The 24,283-nt window shown below is 37.2% G+C and overlaps 1 protein-coding gene across 14 annotated transcripts in view; it reads right to left on the bottom strand.

Annotated features, from left to right (window-relative positions):
• The window catches only part of EPB41L2 (erythrocyte membrane protein band 4.1 like 2), a 107,248-nt gene that overhangs the window by 5,919 nt on the left and 77,046 nt on the right, over positions 1-24,283 (bottom strand). Inside the window, exons 12-23 of one of the 14 annotated variants that reach the window (XM_058021425.1) lie at positions 21,808-21,980; positions 20,117-20,298; positions 17,939-18,586; positions 15,977-16,009; positions 12,786-12,932; positions 11,359-11,463; positions 8,495-8,638; positions 7,467-7,520; positions 6,698-7,258; positions 4,752-4,874; positions 4,160-4,258; positions 2,024-2,104 (exon numbers count right to left, since the gene is read on the bottom strand). In XM_058021425.1, coding sequence (XP_057877408.1) covers positions 2,024-2,104; positions 4,160-4,258; positions 4,752-4,874; positions 6,698-7,258; positions 7,467-7,520; positions 8,495-8,638; positions 11,359-11,463; positions 12,786-12,932; positions 15,977-16,009; positions 17,939-18,586; positions 20,117-20,298; positions 21,808-21,980 — 2,350 coding nt within the window. Of the gene's footprint in view, positions 1-2,023; positions 2,105-4,159; positions 4,259-4,751; positions 4,875-6,697; positions 7,259-7,466; positions 7,521-8,494; positions 8,639-11,358; positions 11,464-12,785; positions 12,933-15,680; positions 15,744-15,976; positions 16,010-16,124; positions 18,587-20,116; positions 20,299-21,807; positions 21,981-24,283 lie in introns of those variants that run through there. The other 13 variants (XM_058021415.1, XM_058021413.1, XM_058021414.1 and 10 more) reach the window with 13 other exon arrangements.

The following is a 24,283-nucleotide window of genomic DNA, read 5'->3' as shown; positions in this document are numbered from 1 at the left end:
GGGAAGTGTAAATGCAAATATCATTCAGTTGCTTATAATCCCTCCCCACTTTAATAAATTTTATCACTTAAGAGATGCACCAATATACCCAGTTGGATCAGATGACCATCATAAGTCCCTTCCAACAGAAATGTAATATTTCATTCTGCATCATATTCAACCACATAAGAGCACACTCTGAATCATCACAGGTGAAACAGCACCTGGGACTTTCTCTATCTTGCCCACATCTTACTTCAGTGAGCTGTATTACTGATGGAACCTAACACAAGAAAAAAACCAGAAGACACGGGAAGGTACTCAGAAGCAACAGTTTACCTGTTCACCTTAGTACCAAATGCAACTAAACCCCCCCCCCCCCAAAATACTAGAAGGAGCAAGAAAAATATAATGCAACAAAAAGGTTTATCATAATTTAGAAAAGTGACTATTATTTCCTGAGCTAGCTACACGTATTAAGTGAGAGAAGATACAACTAATTCTGAAGAGAGACTGAAAACACGAGCATTAGGCACCCTAAGTATTATGTGACACTGAATTTGAAATCCTACTAAGGGAATATGTACAGGAGACATAATGTGTGTTGGTACAATACTGATGTTTGCTGTTCATTAGCAATCAAACTATAAAAAATTAAAAAATCCTAAGACTCTATCTGGTAAATAACAATAAAAACATTCATATTCTAAAACTTGACACTGAAATATTGTTTTCCTGTTGGAAACTATTATAGTAATATAGGGAACTAATAGACAAAATAAAAAACATCCAGCACTTCGTTTGGGCATTTAAGAAGCTTCATATTCACTTAAGAAAAGTGGTAGCTATTTCTTAAATCTCTTAAAAGCTGCTCACTGCTGTTTTAAACTTCAGTGATTAAAACTGAATTTTGTACTTCCTTTTTTCATAATTTCATTCTTTACTTCATTATTCACTTATCACAAATTAAAGAAGGGCTTTGAGAATTGTCTGGTATATTACAGCCGTTTTGTGACCTTTCCAGTCATTTGAAGTGCACTGAATGGGTGTCAAGGCAAACGAGATCCATTCACACTTGATGCTAACAAGCCCTGTCATTTAATTATGAGTTTCAAGAAGAGATTCAACTTGCCAAAATACACTTCCTGTACACAAATAAAAATATGAAAATTAATTCCTTGAAAATTCTCACTATATTACAATTCAAAAGTTAAACTGTTATGCTGATTTGAGAAGCCTTCACGAAGTTAGAAATATTTTCACTGCAAGGTAGGCTTTTCCATTTGCATTAACCAATGACTGTTGATTGCCTCTGTTACTATAGTTTCTTAGATTAAAAAACCCTGTGTAATCATCACTACAAAGACTAGATAATTGACTTTTCTCAATTATTTTCCTGTGTAGTGCTCAAATTCAGCCTTATTAATTTGGCACGTAGAAGGTGATCTTAACCTTAGTTACTAATATATTGTAAAATACTGCTTTAGTACTGATGGAGATAAAAGGTACAGACAATTACAGCAGATCAACAATTACTTTTGTTACACATAATTCTACAAATATTGGCGAAAACCTAGTATTTAAATTCAAACAGTTAATGTTCTAATGTATTTCAAAGCTTTCAATCAAAATGAGTGCTGCATTCAGATGTTGCTGAAGCAATGCATTAGATACTCCCCTCTACCCAGATCAGTGTATCAAAATAAGATTATTTCAGTAATGTTTTTTCTCCCGGTACAAAAGCTGCACTAAATAAACTGGGTCTTTTCCAAAAAAAGTAATCCCTCTAAAAATAGCAAAAACCCATTCACATGATCTATGATGCAAATTTACAAATGCTGTTTTTCTTTCACATATATTTTAAAGGTTTCTTAATAGCAAAACAAACTATTTAATAATTATGCCACAATTAACAGTCTCAGGGTCTTTCTCTATAGTTCTATTCAATTTTTCTACCTTTCTCTTACTTCAGATTTCTGAAACATCATCTAGATCTCACCAGACTATAAAACCCACATTTGAAGTGTTAAGTTTGCATACTCACCTCATCATGGTCAATATCTGCATCTCCAGTAATGACAATGCGCTTCTCAATTCTTGTTTCTGATACGCCACCTTTTACCATCTACAGATGTTGGAAAAATATAAAAACAAACAAACAAACAGAAAAACACCCCTGTAATTATTCTGTATTTTCACAAAGCACAGCCTTTTGTTCCATTGAAGCAAATAGATTTCTGTGTCTGAGTTGCAATTAGTAGTAAATGTGTTCAGTGCTAAATCATCCTCTCCTTTTTTAGCTATGCAGTTGGTTACCTTCTAGTAATTGCAAACCTGATAAAAATCAAGCAATAGAGAATTACTCCTGTTACTAGAGCCCATGTGTGGCAAATTGTAATTCCAGCTTCTTCTGCCATATAAATCTGGCAACATGGAAATTTCAAGAGTCTTTTATTTCAACCCATCTATCATGAGCCTTCCCATAGTCATAATCCTATACCATTAAATACAAGATAATCTGGTTTTCAGTTCTGTTATTCAAGGACCTTCATCAGATATTTTCAACATATTTCACACTGCTGAGTTTTATTCTTCACTTCTTATTGTGAAGAAGTGATTATATGATTTAAACACCTCAGCTTATAAAAACATTCTCACAGAAATAACATTATTTGCCTTTTAAGTCAGCCTGACTATGAGAAAAGAATAAACTACACTGACCAGGGAAGAGCCAAGATGACTCTGTTAGGAACACCATTAGAATAGTAAAACTATTTTGGAAGGTCCCTTTATCAGTAATGAACAGTCTGCAATATAAAATAAAAAGTCAGCTTAGAAAATTCAAACAATCTTGTTACTGACCGTTTATCATTAATTCAAAAAACATAAGGATCTGCTGTATCATGGTAATTCCAGTAATTTTTCAGTAGAAGACAAGACTGAAACCATTTTCTTTAATTGCTCCTTCCAAGAAGCAAGACTATTTGACATCTGAACTTGACAAGAAAATGTACACTTCCAGTCAAAACTGTGATTCAATTCACTGAAAAAAGATTTTTTTTCCTAAAATGGTAATGCCTTAATGATTCCCAAAAGGAGCAGGAGTCTGAAAAGGATCTTTTGACTAGTCTTTATAACAAATGTATTTTTAACATATGTCTTTTTAATTCTGAGCTTACTTTATTTCATGTGATTCACTTTCCAACATTATTCTTCCACTATCATTTTGTGCATATGACTTTCAATCTTCAGAACATTTAAATCTTTAGAAAATATATCCAGTGAGCAGTGAATTATTATTCAATTCTGTCATGTTGTAAAACTTCTGTATCTTGGAGGGGGGGAGAGAATCCTGAATTCACACTTTGTTTCCCTCTTCCATTTTTCTTTACCCTAAATAATGCTTTCTATAATTTTCTTAGTAAATATGCTAAGAGTTCAAATAGGAGTTGAAAACTGTGTTATTTAGGCATGCCTAAAATTTGACAAGTATTTACATAAATTAGTAATAACAACAATCATCATCATGCTTTGGTAGTTCTAACACTCTGGCACCAAACATTCCAGGTTTCATGTTTTCATGAAAGAGATGGGATGTCCTGTTAAGACTGTTTTGCTTTCCTTTTCAAGCATGGAATGCAGAGGAAATAATTCAGCATCCAAACAGGCTTGCAAAGTTATCTGACAGAACAATCTGTTTTTAAGAATACCCTAAACCTAGAAGCACAAGGATGATGAACACGGAGTCTGGGAAACACTGTTTCAGTTCATCATGGTGTCATTAACAGGTCTCCTGTGGACCTCAGACAAGTTGGTTACATTAGCAAAGATTCTGCAGGATATCAGCGGGTGAGGACAGGGCTGAACCTGTAAAAATTTTGTTACATACGCATTTGTCCAATACAGAAATAAGGCCTATATAAACTACTGAAAAACCACTAATCATATTTTTCCCCCCTCTACATGTCCTATTCCCAGCTATTCCTGCTTATTGATTAGGACTTCTGTCTTCAAAACCTGTACAGAAAGATTTAATTCTCACACATGCCTGGAATGAATCTCTTCCATTTCAAGTTAGTTCTCCTTCGTTAATTAGCAGATATACAAGAAACTTCATGCAAAATTGTATTTTGAGGGTCCGGTGTCTTTTTTTTTAATTAAGACATGAAATATAATTTACCTTCGTGATGTGTGTAGTTGTGGTAGTAGAAATGGACTCTGATGTAATTGTCTGTGCACTCACCAGCACACCAGCATCACCAGCAGCATTTCCATCAAGCTATCAAAAAAAAATGTATCTTTGTATATTGGCATTTAAAAAACTTTGTTTTCACAGGAAAAAAGGCCAGTTTTCCCACTAAACACATTCTTTTATTCAGCTAGAACTGAAATCTAAACAGAACCCAGCCAAGTTTGCAGAGTCAGGTAAGGCCATTATTATGGCCCATTCCTTTGGAGAATTCATGTTCATGTTCACAGTGATGTGTTCCTTTCCTTAAGAGAAATGAGATATTTTAATAAGCTTCCAAAACTGGATTAAAGTGAGTGATATTTTTGTAGTCAGCAACTAAGTCTTTATATAGCAAAAGAAAATTGAAACTTCTTAAGTAATATGATTTTGTAACACCGCACTTATCTAATTCATAGCCAAAGTATAATCTTATCTGCTAGGAAAAAACTATATGCTTTTTGAAAAGCATTTTTGGACATTATCTATGTTGATCTACATAACTGTAATAAAAAGAAGACTGCAAACGAACCCATCACCATACCTGTGAAGATTCATATGTGATAGTTTTAGTTTCTGTTTGAACAATTGGAATTTCTTTAGTGGAGATTTCAGTTCTCTGCGTGGCATCTGAAATGGTTACCATCTCTGTTTTCACTACTGGAGGCTGTGATGCAAGAAATAAACAATCAATTCAAAAGACAGAAGAAGATTTATAAAGTGGACCAAGAAAACACAACCAAAAGCTCAAGAAAAGCATAACAGTAAGATAAATATTTGACTGACTTCCCATACAAAAGCATGCAATAAATAAGCAAAATGAAATGAAGATTAATACATCAGCCTTCTAGGATATCCATAACATTCTAGGAAAATCTAATCTTCTAATAACCTTGTCAAAGTTCAGTGTTTCAGCCAACAGTAAATACCAAAGAGCAATTGCTAAAACAAAGCTGCAACACGCGTACTAAAAATGTGTAAAAGCATCACTAAGGAAAAAATAAAAATCTTAGTTTGCATAAAGAAATTGACAGCTACATCATACAGATAAGCTTTGTATTGGAACTAATCTGGGAAAATACCTATCACTCAGTCTGCAAATCAGGACTAGAAATTCCATAAAAGTTTAACTTTTTAATATGTACTACTGGAAAAGAAAAGCTTTTGCAAACTGGATTTTAAGCAGTCTAAATTTTTCTCTAAGTCAATGACTTCTTTTGACAAAGATTCTAAAAAGCTACTTCAACAATTTGAACTAGTGGTGTTCTCTGCAATATCACAAACAAAGCAATTAACCTGGGGTCTGTAAGCTAGTGAACTCATTACTTATCTTATTGGAGCAGATTTTCATTAGATTTAAGAACTAAAGCCTTTTGATATTTTTCAGATGCATCAGCTTCTGTCTTATATTGATTTTGAATACACATAGGGCAAAATCCCAGGAAAAAACCCAAACACCCTTTTGTGCTTGCACACACAGCAGCCCTTCTTCCCCGTTCTCCAAACTATCTACGCTTTTAGGAAGTGTGGGAACTTGTAAATTTTAAAAGTCTGATAAACTAATTCTTTCACATCATTAATCAGAACAGCTATGTATGCAAAAGACAACAAAAGAAAGAATGTGAGTTGTTTCAATTTAAAAAGTGAAGAAAAAAAATTTGCCACCATTACAAGAACAAGCAGGTAGAGAACTACAAAAAAACTCACCGAACTGGTGAAAAACTCAGCAGAAGATCATGATAAATTTATAAAGACATACATGCCTGACTTTCATTTTTTCCCTTTCTGCTTCTTTATCACTTGCCCAGTAAGGAACTCTTCAACCTTGTTTGACTTAAAACAACTGGTTGTGACAGGAACTCAAGCATGCTTCCTAAATATCTACTGCACTAGAAGACTTCAGAGAAACACTGTGATACGAGCCTCACCACTTAACAGTGCAGTGCTCTCACTCTCTGCAATTTCTAGCCATACATATTCTAACCTACAAATCCATACTGCTTTGTTGAAGGAGGGGAAAAAAGGCAGGAAAAGTAGTCAGTGAGTACGTGGAAAAAAGAAACAAAAATTTCTGACAGGTGCCTTCTAATTTCAATTTGCAATAGTTTTCCAATCACAATTATATGTCATGGACTTGTCAAAAACAGTTGACAAATAGACAAGACAAGACTTAAAACACTGGAAACATGTAAATAATAAATACACATTACATATGTGCATATAAAATATGGAGGAGATAAAAAAAGAGATCTCAGTCTTCGGAAGGTTTGCCTTTACTGGTGATTTTCACTCAGTTCTAGCAAAAAGTCAGAAACCATAACTGAGGGAGACAGAATTTCACTGCTCATCAATGGTTTCCCCTTCCAAATGATCTGAATCTTGTTGGATGCCAGAAGACGTGGAGGAATAGGAGAAGAAGAAAGGCAGGCATATTTTCACCCCAAGAAATATCTCTGCTTAATCTAGTTGTTATACTGTTCTACCATTTACCTCAGAACAACAAATTAATTGTGGTGCAACATCAATGTCAACATGAGACACATCTCCATTGAGTTTCAGCTGTTCCTCCTCTTTTTCTTCACCTACATCTTGCTTAATTTGCTCTGACAAATTCTTCTCTTCTGTAGCTACAGTAACTGTATTGTCCTGGACCAAATCTTCAGCTGTAACTTGTGTGTGCTCAACTGGTACATTTACTTTACTGCCTTCTGGTATGGCTTCCACATGCTGCATATTTTCTTCGTGTTCTTTCCTTTTCATGTCTTCCTCTTCTTCCTGTTCTTCCCTGATGACTTCCTCAATTGCCCTATGATGTGGATGGTATTCTCCCACCTCTTCATCCTCACTCTCACTACTACTGCTGCTGCTGCTACTATCTGATGGCAATGACGAAGAGTCCTTTTTTGACACGTGCTCCACCTTACATGTCTCCCCAGCATCAGTGGCAACTTGCATTTTCCCTTTGTTGGTTTCGTCTACGACTAGTGTTTCTTCTATCCCAAACTCTGCCTGCTTCTTCTCCTCCACTATGTCCAGAGTCTCATGTGAACTCTGCACAAAAAACATGGATGAGGATAAACAAAAGAAGAGTATATGAATAAATTAAAATGATGAAAATAAAATTAGCCAATAGCTGGTTCATGTCATATGGAAGACAAAAGATGATTGTGATGGTTAACTGAAAAAAGAAAGAAGGAAAGAATGAAGATGGATTGGAAGAGTTAGAGCCAAATTTAGTCATGGAAAAAATCTGCAGAACCTTATCAGCATCGCTGACTCCAGTACAAGGCCCTTCTGCTCTGGAAGCATGTCTCTGTGAAACAAAAAGCAATCAGAGGACAAAAATCAATGCATAACCCTTTTCAACAGTGCAACAACCTCCAAGCAAGCTTTTAAGAATGCGTACACATGATACTAGAGACATGCTACATATTCACCGCGAGATGCTAGGTGCCTTACACTTCATCTAAATATTCAATCAAAAGTAGGTAAGAACTATGGAAATTATTATTGGTGTAAGAATTGAATTATGAAAGCCTGAAAATAAAAAGCATGAATGTAGTAGCCAGTGATGCTACCGAGGCAGTTATTTCTCTCAGTTAAATCAGGAATTAAGAATAAATAATATTAAACAAAAGTAAACAGAAAAAATAATGCTCTACTACCAGTTTGCCATAATTTAAAAAACAGTAAAAGGGCACTACTGCAAGGTTTTATTAGTTATCTTTGGTCTATTACTTTATGCAACTTAATAGATAATGAGAGGAAGACTGCTTAGGGTAGTATGTTGTCAGAATAGCAAGACATGATTACAAAAGAAGGTCCTATAAGAATTCAGTTTGGAGCCAAAAGGACGATATTAGAGCAGCTTTACTAGTATTTCTTCCATAACAAAATAATGACAGCTATCTGAAAGCCCGCAGTAAATGATGCATTAGGGTGTCAGGTTTTTTTAATCGAACATACATTTAGCGAACAGTCTGCAGCAAAATTAAGAGCCCAAATGAAAGGAATACAAAAACCAACACACCATCTGTGACTTAATCCTAGCTTTTACGGCTGTTTACCTAGCGCAGCACCTACGGAGCGTAAGCTTAGCCCAGCACTGATTCCTCCCTGCTTGTGGCGCGCTGCAGGTGCAGAGTTACGCTCTGAGGCAGGCACGCCGCTCTAGGGCAGCCGGGACGGACGGGAGCAGCCCGGACCTGTGTCTGTCCCTGTGCCTGTCCCTGTCCCGGCGGGATCCGTCCCGTCCCCGGCGGGCCCCGGCCCGCGCCCGAGCAGCACCTGGGGCCCCGGCGCGGCGGCGCCCGTCTGCTCCCCCGCAGCGCCCTCTGCTGGCCCCGGGCTGGCGGCGGCGAAGGGCCCGCTGGTGCCGGCGCCGAAGCGCTCCTTACTAAACAAAATGGAGGTTATCTCCTCTTCCAGGCTCTAGACGGGTCAGAGAAGGGAAAGGACAGAATTAGACAGCGGCGGACGGAGCGGCAGCCACCTACAGAGGAGAGGTTTTGCAAGAGAGAGACGTGACAGCAGGAGCAGGGGCACGGACAGCGGGGACACAGCACAGCTGGGGCTGCACCTCCAGCGCGCACAACACACCGTGCGAACGGAGCACATCGACACTTACACACCGACACTTACACGGACTCCCCACACAGCGCAGTTTACTTAGCTGGTAACTCCGTATTTACTACTGGGATTTTTTTTCTCTTTTAAAATCCATTTCTGACACCTTCTAAAGCCCAACTAGATCAGAGCTCCAGGGCTGTCAGACATAATTCATTAGAATGCATACCCACAGCGCTGAAATGTTAAAATATTTCTTACTTATTTATAACAAATTATATATATGTTTTTTTTAACAAAAAATACTTAAATATGCTAAGCGAATTCATGTTGATTAAAAATCTGTTTTGAAAAAGCCATTCCCATTTCCGTGGGAAAACTTGTATTTTTCAAACATATATAGGTGGCACATTGCTTTAAAGCATATGTTCATAATCTGGTCTATTTTCTGTAGGGCTAGAAATCTGTATGGTTAAGCAGACTTTGAAAGTTCACGTGGGTACATGACTCTAAAAAAGCTACAATTCTTCATTCCAGATTTCATTCCACAAGCTCTGGTAAGAAGTTAGAAGTGGTTAAAATAAAAAAAAACCAACAACGTACAAATGCATAACACGGACATAACAGACACGTTGACAACATTTCATGAGATACATTTCAGCCTTCCTGAAGGGCACTGCGGAGAACCATGCCAGAAGCAGGTGCCAGAGGAAAGGTGCCATGCACACAGCCTGGGCACTGCCCGTGCCAGCAGTGATGGATGGGCAGTGTGAACTGACAGAGGTTACACCGTGCTACTCTACGGACACCACAACGCGGATGGCATGCAGAAGAACAGAGAAGGGAAAAGAAAAAGAACCCCTAACTCGGTTTTAAAATTTCCTACACTAAAATTCAAAGTTTATTTCAATGGTGACTAAGAAGAGTTAACAGGAATGCAAGTTTTTTAATCTGCCTCCATGCAACATTGAATATCCAACAGGGGGGTGTATTTGTTATTCCTACTTTCTTTCCCTAGATTACTCCACCCAAGAAACATTCGTCTATTAACAAATTACATCAAAAAGCAAAAATGTTCATGATCTTCTTTTCATTGCACTCTGGTACCTTGTTTTCTGATCGCTCAAAGCAGTAAAAAAACAAAACAAAAAAAAAACCCAAAAAACCCGCAGAGGAAAACCAAAATCTTTGTGTGGTAAGTGGTATGTGTGCATGTCTCTCTATCCCTGCTCCCCCTTATATATATCTATATATATAAAATTAAAGACAGGCACATATCACCATATCACCATCCATCTTTTAGCATTTTCCCACCTTCAACTTTTTGGGTCTTCCAGTCTTTTAAAATGAAAATCCGAGTCACACAATTTGTTTGATAATGTAACCCCTCTTCCCTGGAGCATTTAATAAAAAGGATTAAATTTATAGATAGAATTCATCAGTTTTGTATCAGCCTGTGTTTAAATTCCTGGCAAATTCTTCTTGTAAACAGTCATACAGTCCAACATGAAATACTGTTTACAAGCTGTGGGGGATGGATTAAAGAAAACAAATATTCTGGGTATCCATAAAATAGAAATATTTCTTCTATTTGCGATACATATCAATGTGTCAGTTTTTGTTTAATTAAGTCACAGATGCTGTGCACTTGCAGGAGTGTGGTGGATCTAGAAGTATAGTCACACAAATGAGATGTACCCAAAATAACATTTCTAGGACACAGACAATTATTTGTAAGCATTTTCGCTGAAGCAAAAGAAGAAAAAGAACATTAGCAGTGGTATCCCTGCATAATTCTAATCTATTATTCAGCTATCCTAAAGGACAGGCAAGGATTAACAGGCATCCATCAACAAATAATTCAGGATGGAAACACAGTTCCCGAAATGTCATATTTATGCATGTTAGTGAAATATATGCCAGCTTCACATTAACCTAATAGACCAAAAGTGATGTAAAAAAGTAACATCACAATTGCTCATTATCACTATCACACTGCTACTAGTCCCACTGGTTAGAGAGCTTTTCATTGCATAGATGTTATCAGGGACAAAGCCTTCCTCTTTTCCTTAATGAAAAGAGAGGTACAGAAGTGCAGACATTTTCAGAACAGGTTGCTTTTGAAATGAAGCTGCTTACACAGCATTACTGATTTGAATAATCATTACATAGTGAACATACAAAGCAAAAGTTCTTGTGTGAAGTGTCAAATAACTGGAAGCAATTATTTCCGTATAGAAAGAAAATACATGTTTTGCTGTCATCCTAGACACATCAAATACAGCAATTTTCCAGTACTGAACAGTAATGAAACACTAGGTTTCTTTTTCAGTGGCCATTCAGAACTTCATGGTTAGTCTGATGTTTAAGTAAAACATTGCTGGCATTCATATATATGTGTATCTATGCACATATACAGAGAGATCCTGGTTTACAACTCAACATTCTCCTTTCAGTACTTGCTTGAAAAAATTATTTCCTTCAAGGGGAAAAAAAAAAAAAAAGAAAAAGAAAGAAGTGCCCAAGCCACCAAGCTAGCCCACAACAGATACAGCAAAAAAAGCAGCAGGTTTCAGGGCAGCCACCTTATCAGTTTCCTCAGGTTTTGCTCCAGCAGTCCATGGCATTGTAATCCATTGTTTTTCCTTCCCAGGCAGTGTTTTCACTTGGAAAATGTGGTCTCCTTTTTTCTATTTGATTTTCATTTTATAAAGCCAGTGTAAATCAACAAGCAACGAGACAGACATACACTATACATAAACGTAAAATCAAATCATCTGGAAGTGACAGAACATACTAGATGAGCAAAAAAAAACCAACCAAACCACCACATATAAAGTAACTTGCAGGGGCCTCAACTTCAAGAGAAAGAAATCAACACAGAAAATACACACAACCATATAATAAAAATTAACTTAAACACTTTTATATGAATGCCTGTTTCAATCTATGACCAACATTTGTACCTGTGCATATACCACTATAGGTAGAAATATTAAGGTACTACTCAGAAATTTGAGGAATTTCTTGTCAGTAACCACAAATAAACAAACTAAAGAAGTGATGCATAGTTAGTTGTTGTTGTTCTCTGTATGCACATACTCACAGTTCAGATAGCTTATAGATCTTACTGAAATAATGTCATATTATCAAAAATAATTTTGTAGCATCAGGCCTGCTTAATTGAAAGCTCACCTTTCTGTGGACTAAAAGAAAGCTGAAGAATTTAAGGGGATAGGACAACAATACATTTAAGGAAGGAAAGGTGGGAACCATGGTGATAGACAAGGACAACAGCACAACAAATTGATTTCTTTGAAAGACCGATGTACTCATCTACTGTATGAAAGAAACAGTCAATAACCCAACAAAACTATAAGTTTGACAACAGCATAAGAATTTTGGCTAGGTTTCTTGCTACAGGCATTGAGGGCAATATTTTAAGAAAACTCTATTCCACACTGCTGTTTCAAAGTTCAGTCAGAAAGGAGAGGTAGAGAGAAGTAGATAAATTCATTTTACAGACTTTTCAAGACTAAGATAGGTAAATTTTAACAACTACATTAAATGTGTCCTGAAGTCAACACTGTAAATTAACTGACCACATCAAGTCCTTCTGAAACAAAAAACAGACTGAGTGTGTATTTATGCACAAGCTGTCTATGAAGAGATAAAGATACAGAAAAGGAAGGAAAAGTTCTACTGGCACTGAAAAATTATTTCTATCAATCTGTGTAAATCAGCGTGAATTTTAAAATATCTTTAACATACAGGGAAATGCTGCCATCACTACTGTTTTCTTCTAATTCAGTTGTTCATGTAGAAGAATAAAATTCCACCCACTCTTTAAAGTCAGGTCTAATAATAATGGTACAAATGTTAATGTATACTTAGTATAAACAAATATTACATCAGACAAATAAAGTGTTAACCTGAAGGACAAACTGCATTTGCTGTATGACACGGAGGGTTGTATGGGAAGGCATGCAGACAGGTGTGGGCAGTGACATACCCCTTGTGTCTGTAGGGACAGAGGTGTGATACGCCGCTTTTCCCACTCATTGGGGCGTGGCTCGGGAGTGGATTCCATGAAATTGCGCTTGAGCTCACTAATGCTAGCCTGGTGTTTCAGTAAGTCGTCCTGGGTCTTATCCAGGTCCTAGCAACCCACAACATAAAACAAAGTAGGACAAAACACGACAACAAAAGCAAACTTAACTGGAAAAAAAAAATAAATAGAAGCAGCCAAACCAAGACAGGTGCCTTGTGTCTGAAATGGTGATCTCCTTTGTAGTGCCTCAAAATAAAAATGTTTAAGACTATAAGGGATCAAGATTTTCTGGTTTTGTTTTTGTAGTGAAGGTCTTACTCATGTACTGTTTCTTCCATATTTTAAAGCAAAGGAAAATAATGCTGTACATGGTTTTAGCAAAGATCTACTTTCATCCAAAACATGACACTACTAGTCCTTTGAAACAATAATTTCCAGGAGCTTTGTTTGTTTTCACCTAAAATTTGTAAGACCAGACACAAGCGTTTCAGGGTACTGCACAGCTGTAAGAAAGAATAGTTTGACCCCAAGAGAACAAAAATGCATCTTTTTTTGATATTACGAGCTTCATGAAAAATACTTACATCTGTGAACACAATACTACAAGGCCAAATACCTAAGCAGCTAACACGTGCTTAGCTTCAGAGAGACAACATCATCGTGCCCCTCATGCAGGCTTAAACTTACTGGAAGAATCAGATTTAAAGACTTAAAACCTGTTACCTGCCAATTCTACTTTTAAGAACCTGACAGCAGACAGACAAGTACGAATAGTTTTTGTGCATGCCAGTACCAGGAAAACGATCTAAATTGCACCTCCACAGACCAGTGCCAAAGGGGACACCACAGTGGGAACTGGATTTTCTCATGACCATTGAGGCCAAACTGCAGCACCTTGGATCAAATAACTACAAGGTATTCTTTCACTTTTTCAGCTACAGGGCAGAAGTAAAGTTCAAGAGCTATGCCAAAATGTAACTGCTCTAGTAACCAGACAAAAATATATATGCTTAACTTTCTTATGAATTCATTGTCTTCTAAACACAATGGCTTGGATTTTGTGAGAGAAGCAGATTTCACCCTGCTTTCACATTTGTCCTCCTTCCAGCATTCCAGGTCTCAAGAAAAGCCCATGTTGCTTATGCTCACTCTAACACAAGAATATTTTTTTCAGTAGTTTTCTATAGTAATATTCAAGTAAAAGCCTCAGATCCCTTTTTAGTAAAAAACTGAAAGACTGAAGATTGACATGAAATATTATCAATGCAGACATAATTATTAAGGAAGTTTTGTCAAAAGAATGTAAGCAGAAATAATTATGTAGGCAAAGAATCTGGATTTTTTACAAGGATTTTAAATACTTTTTAGCAGGATGTTCTAAAATCTACCATTTAGGTTTAGGATTTTTATTGTCAGTGATTGCAATGCAAAGATGCTTCACATTAAATCAAGCAAAACCCACAAACCAAACTCCTTAGTTTCTCATTTCTTTTCACTTGCACGTTCAGCCCCAGTAAGGGTTTGGTGCTGCTGTACATCCATTTCCTAACCTTGTGGATAAACCTACATGCATTTTGAACATTTCAACCTCTCCCCTTCTGGCAGCTCTGTAGGTTTGCATTGTCACAGGACCACTTTTCATCCTGGACTAACAAATGAGACTTTAAAATATGTGCCCCTAAAGTTTGTATTTTCTGAGTGAAGTAAAATCTTATGCCAAAGGCATTCTATTAGACAAATGAAGCTTGTAACAATCCCATCATTATTTTGAGACCTGTCTTGGCTTGACACAAGGCACATTTCTTGGACTTGATCAAAGCACAGTTATGCAATGCACACTTTCAGTGCTTCAGTAAGTTATACACAAGCAAAGTTTCAATAGTGATCAAAAAGCTGCAAAAAGCCATAAAACATTAGTTGGGTTACTGCGATCCACACATCTTATTATTATTGAACAAAACAAATGATTTTTTTAAAAACTGTTTTTGTGACAAAGGGAATTATTTATAGCCCCATCTGGATGAATGAAATAAAGACAGCAGTAGGATTTTTAAGAATATCTTCAGTTATTAGCTTAAGTTATTAACCACAAGTTAAATGATACTAATAATAACTACAGTGATGGATAAAATAATTGAGATCAGCAATCTATATGAAAGTTCTTATAATAAAAAAATCTCTACTTCAGTGACAATGCACTACACATGAATATACTGTTCAAAGCACTTTGCTGTTGCTCATCTGCAATGAAAACCAACCTTCAGGAAGCAAAATTTACTTCCATTTGAAAAGGAAAAAAACCCAGCAAATATTTCCAAAGATATCCAAACATTCCCTTTGAATATCTGATGCTTGCATCATTTTTCAATGTTCCTAAAACCAGTGTCAGAACCAGAATTAGCTTCCTATACTTCTACTGCTTGCCCCTTACTAACTCTATTCAGCTAATGTATTTGAGGAAGGTTGATTAAACTGGCAAAAGCTGGAAACTCTACTCATCTGAATATGCAAACATTGAGGTACAATGTACAAAAATCCATTTGGAATTATGAATTGCACCCGTGTGTCTGCTGTATCTAAATAGGGCTATTATTCCCAGTTGCCACCTTGAAAACATTTAGCAAAAACACACAAATTTACATTCAGTGTTCTAGCTGAGAGTTGGTTGTGGCTATTTTGCATTTGTTTGGGTTTTGTTTAAACTCAGAAACTAGAATGGCAACATGCAACATTTCCAAGCCAGTTTTCCCCATGCACTTCATGCAGTGTGACCGTAACAGCCTGCAGGTGACCTCCCATCCCATGCAGCCTGGCAGCCCGTGAGAATGGAGAGAACTTTTTGTATCACATACAAACCTCCAACATTAAATTGCTATGTCTGACATAAATATTTTCCCCGTCTACTCTCAAGGAACTGATCTGTGAAATTGAGCCACAGGAACAAAAAGAAAACAAAAACAAAACAAAACATAAAGAACATAAAATGGACCAGCAAATAAATAAAATAGGACCCTTACTATCAGACAGTTAAATAAAGGAAATAAAATGGTGAGGTGAAAAGGCACTATTCACATAAAACCCACAGCAAATTCAGGGTGCTAACAAGGCAGGCAGCCACAGCCAGGTTCAATTGTACAAGAACAACCAAGCACCTTCTGCTGTGCTTCTTCCTCTTCATGTTCCACCTGTGCGAGCGCATGACAAATTATCAAGAAAAGGAAGTGTTAACACTGGCTTACACACTACCACAGAGGTTTCATCTCTTTGTAAATGCTGCAAAGCGTGCTGGATTTTACAGACCTTTACTTTTTCGGCCCCAGATGTTGAAATTAAGCGACTTGGGTCTTCTTGCACCTACATTGTTGTAGAATGGCTGAAGTAATTTTTGGCATAAGTGGCATGAAAAATGGAAGTTTCACACTGTGTCCCTTTCTTGCTGCACTTTTTATTGTTTACCAGGTGAAAATTTAAGAATGAGTAACAAACAAAAATGATATGCATAATTTCTATGATAAGTGACTTAAATTCTCTAACAAACTGATGGGAAAATGGAATCTAATCCAGGAGTTATTTTGGGAAAAGAGTTTAGGGTTCAAGTTAAACACTTAAACACTGTATTTACGAACTGTCTTAAATTTTAGGAATGCTGTTGTCTTGGAATGAATTATTTACACACACACACCCCTCGTTAAGTGAATATATTTATTCTTAAACTGCAATTCATTCTGTGGGCAATTTTCTGTAGCTAATCTTCATATCTTATCTCCAAGTATTCTGAATGCCTTAAGGAACAGCATTCTTTAAAAGGTGAACCACTTGCCAGTTATCTTTCCACAAGTACAAATATCAACTGGTAATCTTAGGAAAAGATGCATTTACAAGTCAACACTGTGCAAATCCATATATTTGAAGATGGATTTACTGCTCATATTGTTGCATTTTGGATTCTGTGTGAATGATATGGTACGTATAACATTTTTATTAATTTCTGACTCATCTGGGGTTCTGTTTTCTGTAACTAAACTAAAAATTATTGATTGGATTAGGCTATGGAAAAATTGAGAAAATCCTAAGTCATGTTTTTCATTATTTTATACTTAGACTGGTATTATAATGGAATTGTGTCATATTTAGCAAGTCTTTAATATGTACATTGATTTAGCAAACTTCGTTAAATTCAACTTTAAACAGCTCTGCCTCTATTTTGATTCTATAATAATTGGTTTAATATCTTCCTTGAGGATCAAAATAGAAGACCTTTTTCTAGTGGCATTGCTGTAACATGTGCAGCAGACATAAGGAAAGGAGGCAGTTTGTCAGCCACTCCAGATGATCAGAGCAACATACTGGTGTGACTGAGACTTCTGTAGACTTTAGCAGTGTATTCCAAAGAATGCTCAGATTTCAGTGACACAGTCTAACATAACCTGCAATCCCAGCTAATGAACGAAATCAGTCTCAACTGCTGCTAGAGATTAACCAAAGCATGTAAAAAAAGAAAAAGTGCCTTGGACAGACTCAGCTTTGCACACACCCTTGTAGAGCGGAAACATCTGAAATCAAAACACTGATTTTAAAGTATTCACAGTATTCACAGTTTTTGAATTCAGCTTTTAGGAATTTCATTTTTCAGATCTAAACAGAACTTCAGAGATGTGCATTCCAGTCAATGCATGCAGGAGACAGGCATTTTAAAACCAATTGACAGTGCAAACAGAACTTGCAAATAGCATCAAATAACATCTCTCTTGTTACACCGAGCACTTTCAGTATTCAGTTTTATGTGCTCATTAACATTTTGAACTACAATGCAAGTCCAGCTGCAGCTCAGTATCTGTGAAATTCAATGACATTATGCATGCTGTAGGAAATTAGGCAGAAAAACCATGAGCTATCTATTGAGTAAAAATCCTACAATGGCAATTTTTCACAAAAGAGAAATGCTGAAAAGATACAGATATACACAAGAGCATTTGTGTATTTATATACGTATGTACAGGCATGTACACAGACACACCTCTTAACTAGGAAGTGTGCAAAACTGAGCAAGCCTCTTGAGAACAAGCATAAATGCAATGTGCAAGTGTCAACATTTAAGCAGCAAAATTACACACCTCCTCTTCCTCTGCTTTGTCATTCAGGTCTTTGCCATTAGAGCTACTAAAGGAAGTCACCTTAGGCTCCAGGTAGCAGAGGGACAGAGCGAGAGGAAGGGAAAATGTGAGTGAAAAAGGAATAGACTGGAAAGCAGACAGAAGCAGGACAAAGACAAGGAGAAAAGAAGGGATGAAGGAAGGAGAGGTAATAGGAATATAGTGCTGAAGGCCAGGTGGGAGGAAAGAAATGCAAACATCAGGAAGGCTAGGTAAAGTAATATAGCCATCCTCATCAAGCAGCGAACGGACACTAAAAGAAAGGCATCTGAAGAAGCTGAATGAGACGCACAACTCAGTGCTTTTGTAGTCACTGCCATGGATTCTTCCCTCAACAGCTGGGGGGCCTCGACTAGCTAGGGGTCTCACAGGTTCAAAGGTATTAATTGGTGAAGCTGTTCTGGTTTTGTTATGATCTGATGTTTGTTCCATGGAATTGCACTCTGAAATGTCTGGAATGGTAAGGAGGGGCTCTTCAAAGGGATCTTCCTCTGAAATATCTGAAAGCATGTCGATCTCAGGGACAGGTGACAAGTTTGTGAGATGGGATGACACAGAATGGATGGGCAGTGGTGATGGGTGTATGTGAGTGAGCTGAAGAAAAAAATTCTGTGCACAGTGGAAAATGAAAGCACAACAAAAATGCAAGTTTGAAGGCACATGAAGAGGGGAAAAAAGAGAAATTATTAGTTAGTGAAAACTTTTACATAGAAGAAGGGATAGCTTTACTAATGCAATAGAAATAAAAATAAAAATCCCACTGTGTTTTACAAGCATCCAACTTGTTTACTTCTGTGGATTATGAAAGGAACCCATTACAAGTGTTTTGTTCTGAGGCTGTAAAGAACTGTGCACTTTTGAACTGTAATAGTCACTTAAAACAGATGGAAGCAGACAGACATTCAGAGCTTTGGCAGAAAGGTCAGAGGACAGTGCAGTACACGAAAGACAAGCTGGCACTTGGGTTTATAACTGTTTTCTCTAAGATTTAAAGAGATCCAGAAAGGAAAAGAAGCATCTGCACTAGGGGAAGAGGAAAAGCTGTTCACAGAATAAGCATGTGTAACAAAACTGTACTGAACAGCTTCCTGGAACAACATCCTGAAATACTGCCTTCCCCTCCACCACTATTCTGGTTAAAATACTGAAAAATACACCGTTTTGAAAACAAGGGGGAATCACCATTTTAACAAGCCCAAAGGCAAAACATAGTAATTCATTTTACCATTTTTCTCCCATAAAGAAACTGCGTGTGCCTTCTTTCTCATCTATTTCAAAATTATTTCAACTTGCCAGCAAACAAAAAAAAAATGCAGCTGTGGTATTAGTTCTCTTCCTACACTCGAATGCAGTGGGAACATATGACCTGCACAGAGAAACTCAGCAATCTCACCAAGAATAAAATGGGTAGCTAACTTGCAAAAATGTTTGAGGACAAAATTACTCTTTAAATATTAAACTAAGTTCTGGAGAGTTGCTGAAAAAGAAATGATCTCCAAGAAAGAAAGAGCAGCGGATTTTACCTGGCCCTTTGGGAGGAAACTTTTACATCAAATCATACAAAATATAAATTAACTTTTTTGACTTATTCCCCCAGTAGCTCAAACAAACAAGACAAGCAAACATTTGCAACAGGAACAGATCACAGTACTCAACTTTTCACTAAAATCTATACCTCAGCATAAAAGTTTTGAAAGGAGTAAATAATTCAGCAATGGCTACTAAAACAAAATTGTTACCTATGGTAATTAAATTCAATCATAATATACCAAACTTTGTAGAGTGTACACAACCATGGTATATTAACATTTTTATCCAAGTCTAAACAAACTAAGGGAGTGAATAAAACATGATTTAGCCTTTGAAACATTTTTTCGAGAACTCATGCAAACTTATTGAACATTTAAATTAGATTTACAGCAATAAAAGATACTATAAGTACCATTTAGAAGTTTGTATTCTCTTTTGCTTATATACGCTTACATTAAGTTAAACACACAGAAAGCACTTGACAATTTTCCTTTAATATTTTAATATAGTGTTCTGTATGATACTCAGAACTGATAAGACACTAAATAACCTCACATGGATGCACACATTCACATGAATAAATAATTTTGGTGTGAAAGTCAGACATACCTTTCCATCCTGAGTCAATTCTAATTGTGGAGTTTTGAGTGGACTTTCATCTTCTTCTCTGCCACCATCTTTTAACTTGGCCTGACCAGCAGCTTCAAGATCAATGATTTTATCTCCAGCAGCCTGCCCTCCAGTAGCAGAGAAGTCTCTTAGAAGACTTTGGTCTGAAATACCCATGGGAGCTATTATGGAACAAAATAATTTTGGCTAATTTGAATAAGCTGAAACATTTTGGTTTTAAATCTTCTTAGGAAAAGCACTTTATGATTGTATCATCAGTGATCAATACAGGCTAGTATCAATACATTGTGAGTGATGCAGTATTTTTCAGCTTCTTGCCTTCATAAAAATCTGTGGTTCCCATTGCACTGACATGAACAGCCATACAGCCTGTCATAAAACTTGCACTTATTATGTATGGAAAAGACCCTCATGGAATCAGGCAAGTATTTATCAACTTCTTAATTAGTCTTGGAAGGTAAATTGAAGATATTGCTCTTTTGGGTGTATGAATCACCATTAAAAAAGAGAGAGAAATATGAAAAGAATACTTTGTGGAAATTCACTATTTGAGAGGACTGCTTTAATGCAATCTAGAAATAACTATGCATATAATTGTCACAGTATTTTTCATTGGAACCTTAGCAAAACTGCACCAACAGCTCAGTGAAAGTAAGAACTTTCCTCCCTATATGCTTGCAGAATTAGAAGGGGGAAATACTAAGCATGTATATTTGAATGTAGTCAAAGCACAAGACAGTGAAAGGCCTTAAATTATCCTCCTCTTATTTGGCTCAGCATAGCATGGATGGCTCTCTTTTTAAATCATGATGACTGGCTTAATCAAAATAGTAGTAATGAAAAAGAAGAGAATTCATTAAATGAAGGCGTTTAAATAAACACAACTTGGATAAAAACTTAATTAATTTAGTAATGTTTTGTAATACCTCCATATGCCTTGGCTTTACAAAGCCTGGGTGCAGAAAGTTGAGAGGGAGAGGTGCTTCTTGGAGTACCTTTGAGGGATATCCTCTTTTGAAAAGTCTAAGCTTCACACCAGAGACGCCCTTAAGATGCTAAGCCAAGCCCAGCTAATGGGAAATGTGGCATTTGGGATGTAAGGCTTTTGGGGAGCCTCTATAAGTTCTGCAACTTAATCCTCTGATCCCTTCATGGGTGGCAAATAGAGCATTTCTTGGGCATACATCACTCAGGTTCCACAAGTAAGTTTTGCTAAGTGGAACTTAGGTCAGAAGGAACATCCAGAGGTCAGCTAGTCCAAACCCCTGCTCCGAGAAGGTCAAACTCATTCAGCCTTTTCTGTTTAGAGATGCTCAGGCCAACTCAGATCTCAAAAGATGCCACATACCAAACAATTTTATTAAGAGCTTGTAGTGTGTGTCTATGCCTTCAAAAAGGTATGAGTATACAGGTATACAGGTGCTACATACCCAATATAGTGAACGCCATATACCCACAACAGTGCCATACCATTTAGACAGTGAATGAACTTGATGTTTAGGTCACCCAACACTGACAACTACCTAAAGTGGCTTTAGAATTTGAAATTCATAAATCTGTGAAATGACCTTCTGGCCACCCATAACACTAACATTTCCAAGCATTGGTGAGCTCAGAGTGACAACACATAATGCAATAACAACACTGAAAACATGACTCAAGTTCCATACCTCCATCAAGGCTCCTGGAAACACGCTTGCTGGAAGTGCGCTCGAAGTACGGAGCGGGTCTGTCTATGAGGTTGCTGGCCTGCCGCGTCTGCGCCTGCGTACGGCCGCTGTAGCGGAACTTGGAACCCAAGGTCAGAAACTTCGCTTTTGGAGGCTGCTCTGGTGATAGAAGTCTGAAAGGGAAATATGAGGAAAGTCGGTTTAAAAGGCTTAATTTTAAGTATTTAATGAGGCAATTTGAAGCTACTTATTGTACTTCAGCTTCAGTTCACAGTGTATAATTTGTGCTCTCCAAGAAAGGATTCTACTGTGAGCTCTTCAAAGACCTTTCAAACAATGCATGTTATTTATTGTTTGCACTTGAAGTGATGCTGATAACCATCACATTTTTCCACAATATGACTAAGCATCTGGGACTCCTATCTTTTGGTGTTATCTTGGTTAAATTTTAATTTTTTGTAGAAAGCTGAAGCCACTATAGGTCATGTAGAATACCACTCAGATCTCTCCTTAGAATGCTACTTATGGTAAAAGCTATACATTCCACTTCTACTGCCTTTCCTATATTCTGAGGTACCAATACAACAGCTGCTCTTCCTCAAAGTTAGGGAATGGTATCTCAAAGCTGTATAAAAGGGAGTATCGAGTGAAAAAAAGATTGAGAAGACTGGAGAGTTGTTACTCAAAAGCAACAAGTTTAACAGTTTACATTCAGACTCTAGTTTCTTTACCATGTCATTAGTAAAATTATATAGGTTGATGTTCACTGGATCTAAGGAGTGGGGCAAATAAGCATATTGTGAAAATGGTGAGCAAGAGGGTTACATGTACTGGTAATGCTGGGTATGTGTGTTTGTACCATAAGTGTTGGAGTCCTTGTCAGAAAGCTCAGAATGGGCTACCCAGGGAGCTAGTGGAGTCACTGTCCCTGGAGGTATTTAAAAAAGATGGGATGTGGCACTGAGTGCCCTGGTTTAGTTGATAAAATTATGTTAGGTCATAGGTTGGACTTGATGACCTCCAAGGTCTTTTCCAACCTGGTTGATTCTGTGATTCTGTACCACCATCATGTGAGTTTGAAGACAGGTCCTTTCTACATCCTGAATTTCCGTCAGTATGAGGACTTCAAGTTTATCCCCACCTAATCCTATTGCCTGTACTTTGTTTTTGAAATCTGACCATCAACTGCAACACTGAGGGTCCACTGCCATCCTTGCTGAGAAGACAGTCATCACTACAAGAACTCTTCCCAGTCCCTGCTTCTCTGGAAAGGCCTTTGAAGTTGTTTCCTGGATCAATGTAATACTGCAAATACATGCTCACCCACCATGGCCTACTCTCTCTCTGTATAAAACAACTGCAGATTATTGCAGACAAAGCTTCTTGATCTGAGAATTTGCAAAGAATGAACAGCTCACTGAGCGTCAACTTCTTTCAAGCAGAACCAGCAATTCACATGCCATTTGTACTGAGAGTGGTACAGATGGGCAAGCAAGAATTCAAACTTGCTGACTTTGTCCTCCTCTTCTAAGCATTTGCACAGAAATATCTGTGTCAGTGGGATCTCATCCAATATATGTTAAGGCAGTATCCAGCACTGGGTTCTGAAGACTACAAATCATTCTAAATGTGTTTCAGCAAAACTGAAGAACTTTCAGATACCTAGCAAACAGAACAGTGAGATGACCCTGGCTGGTAACAGGACCCCACCAATGACACTCCTCTTTCTCAGCAGGACAAAAGAGAGAGATAAATGTAACAAGCAGCTTATGGGTGAGATAAGGACAGGGAGACATCATTCACCAATTGCCCTCATGAGCAAAACAGACTAGACTTGGGAATAAATTAATTTCTTATCAACCAAATCAGAGTAGGAAATGAGAAGTAAACCTAAATCCTAAAAACACCTCTCCCCCTTCTCCCTAAGAGGGGATGTTTATAGGGCACTAGCCAGAAGCATACAATTCCCCATGTCTAAGATGCATATGCACGCACCGAAATCTTAATTTGTTCCAACATTTATAAAGAAAACAATTCAAGTCTAGTTCTTTTCCCCATTATTTCCAAGAGGGAGTGCATTATGTACTACGAGGAAGAAGGCTAAAAGGGTTTTTCCAAGGTTCCTTCAGTTCTTGATTTTCCATTCTTGGCAATGTTGCAGCATTAACAGCCTTTTTTATCTTGCACCCTGCTGAGATAAACTTTTAATCTCTTAATGTGGAAAAAACAAGAGAACTAATTACTTCCTGATTAAGGGCATTTGAATGGATTTTTGTATAACAGGTTTAATTACATAAATAACTGAAAACTGTGCTTTTACCACTTTAAGACATTCTGAGGAGATGCTGAAAAAATAATGAAAATGTCAAAATATCATAAAGCAGAAATGTAAGCACATTTCTGCAGACACTGGTTAAGATTCAGAGCTGCCAACTAAGCTTACCTCAAAATTTTTATGTAGATATATAGTTTGACT

This window comes from Melospiza georgiana, chromosome 3, assembly GCF_028018845.1.
Source record: "Melospiza georgiana isolate bMelGeo1 chromosome 3, bMelGeo1.pri, whole genome shotgun sequence".
NCBI lineage: Eukaryota > Metazoa > Chordata > Aves > Passeriformes > Passerellidae > Melospiza > Melospiza georgiana.
The sequence above is the reverse complement of the archived record's forward strand: the minus strand, read 5'-3'. Positions and strand labels throughout refer to the sequence as shown.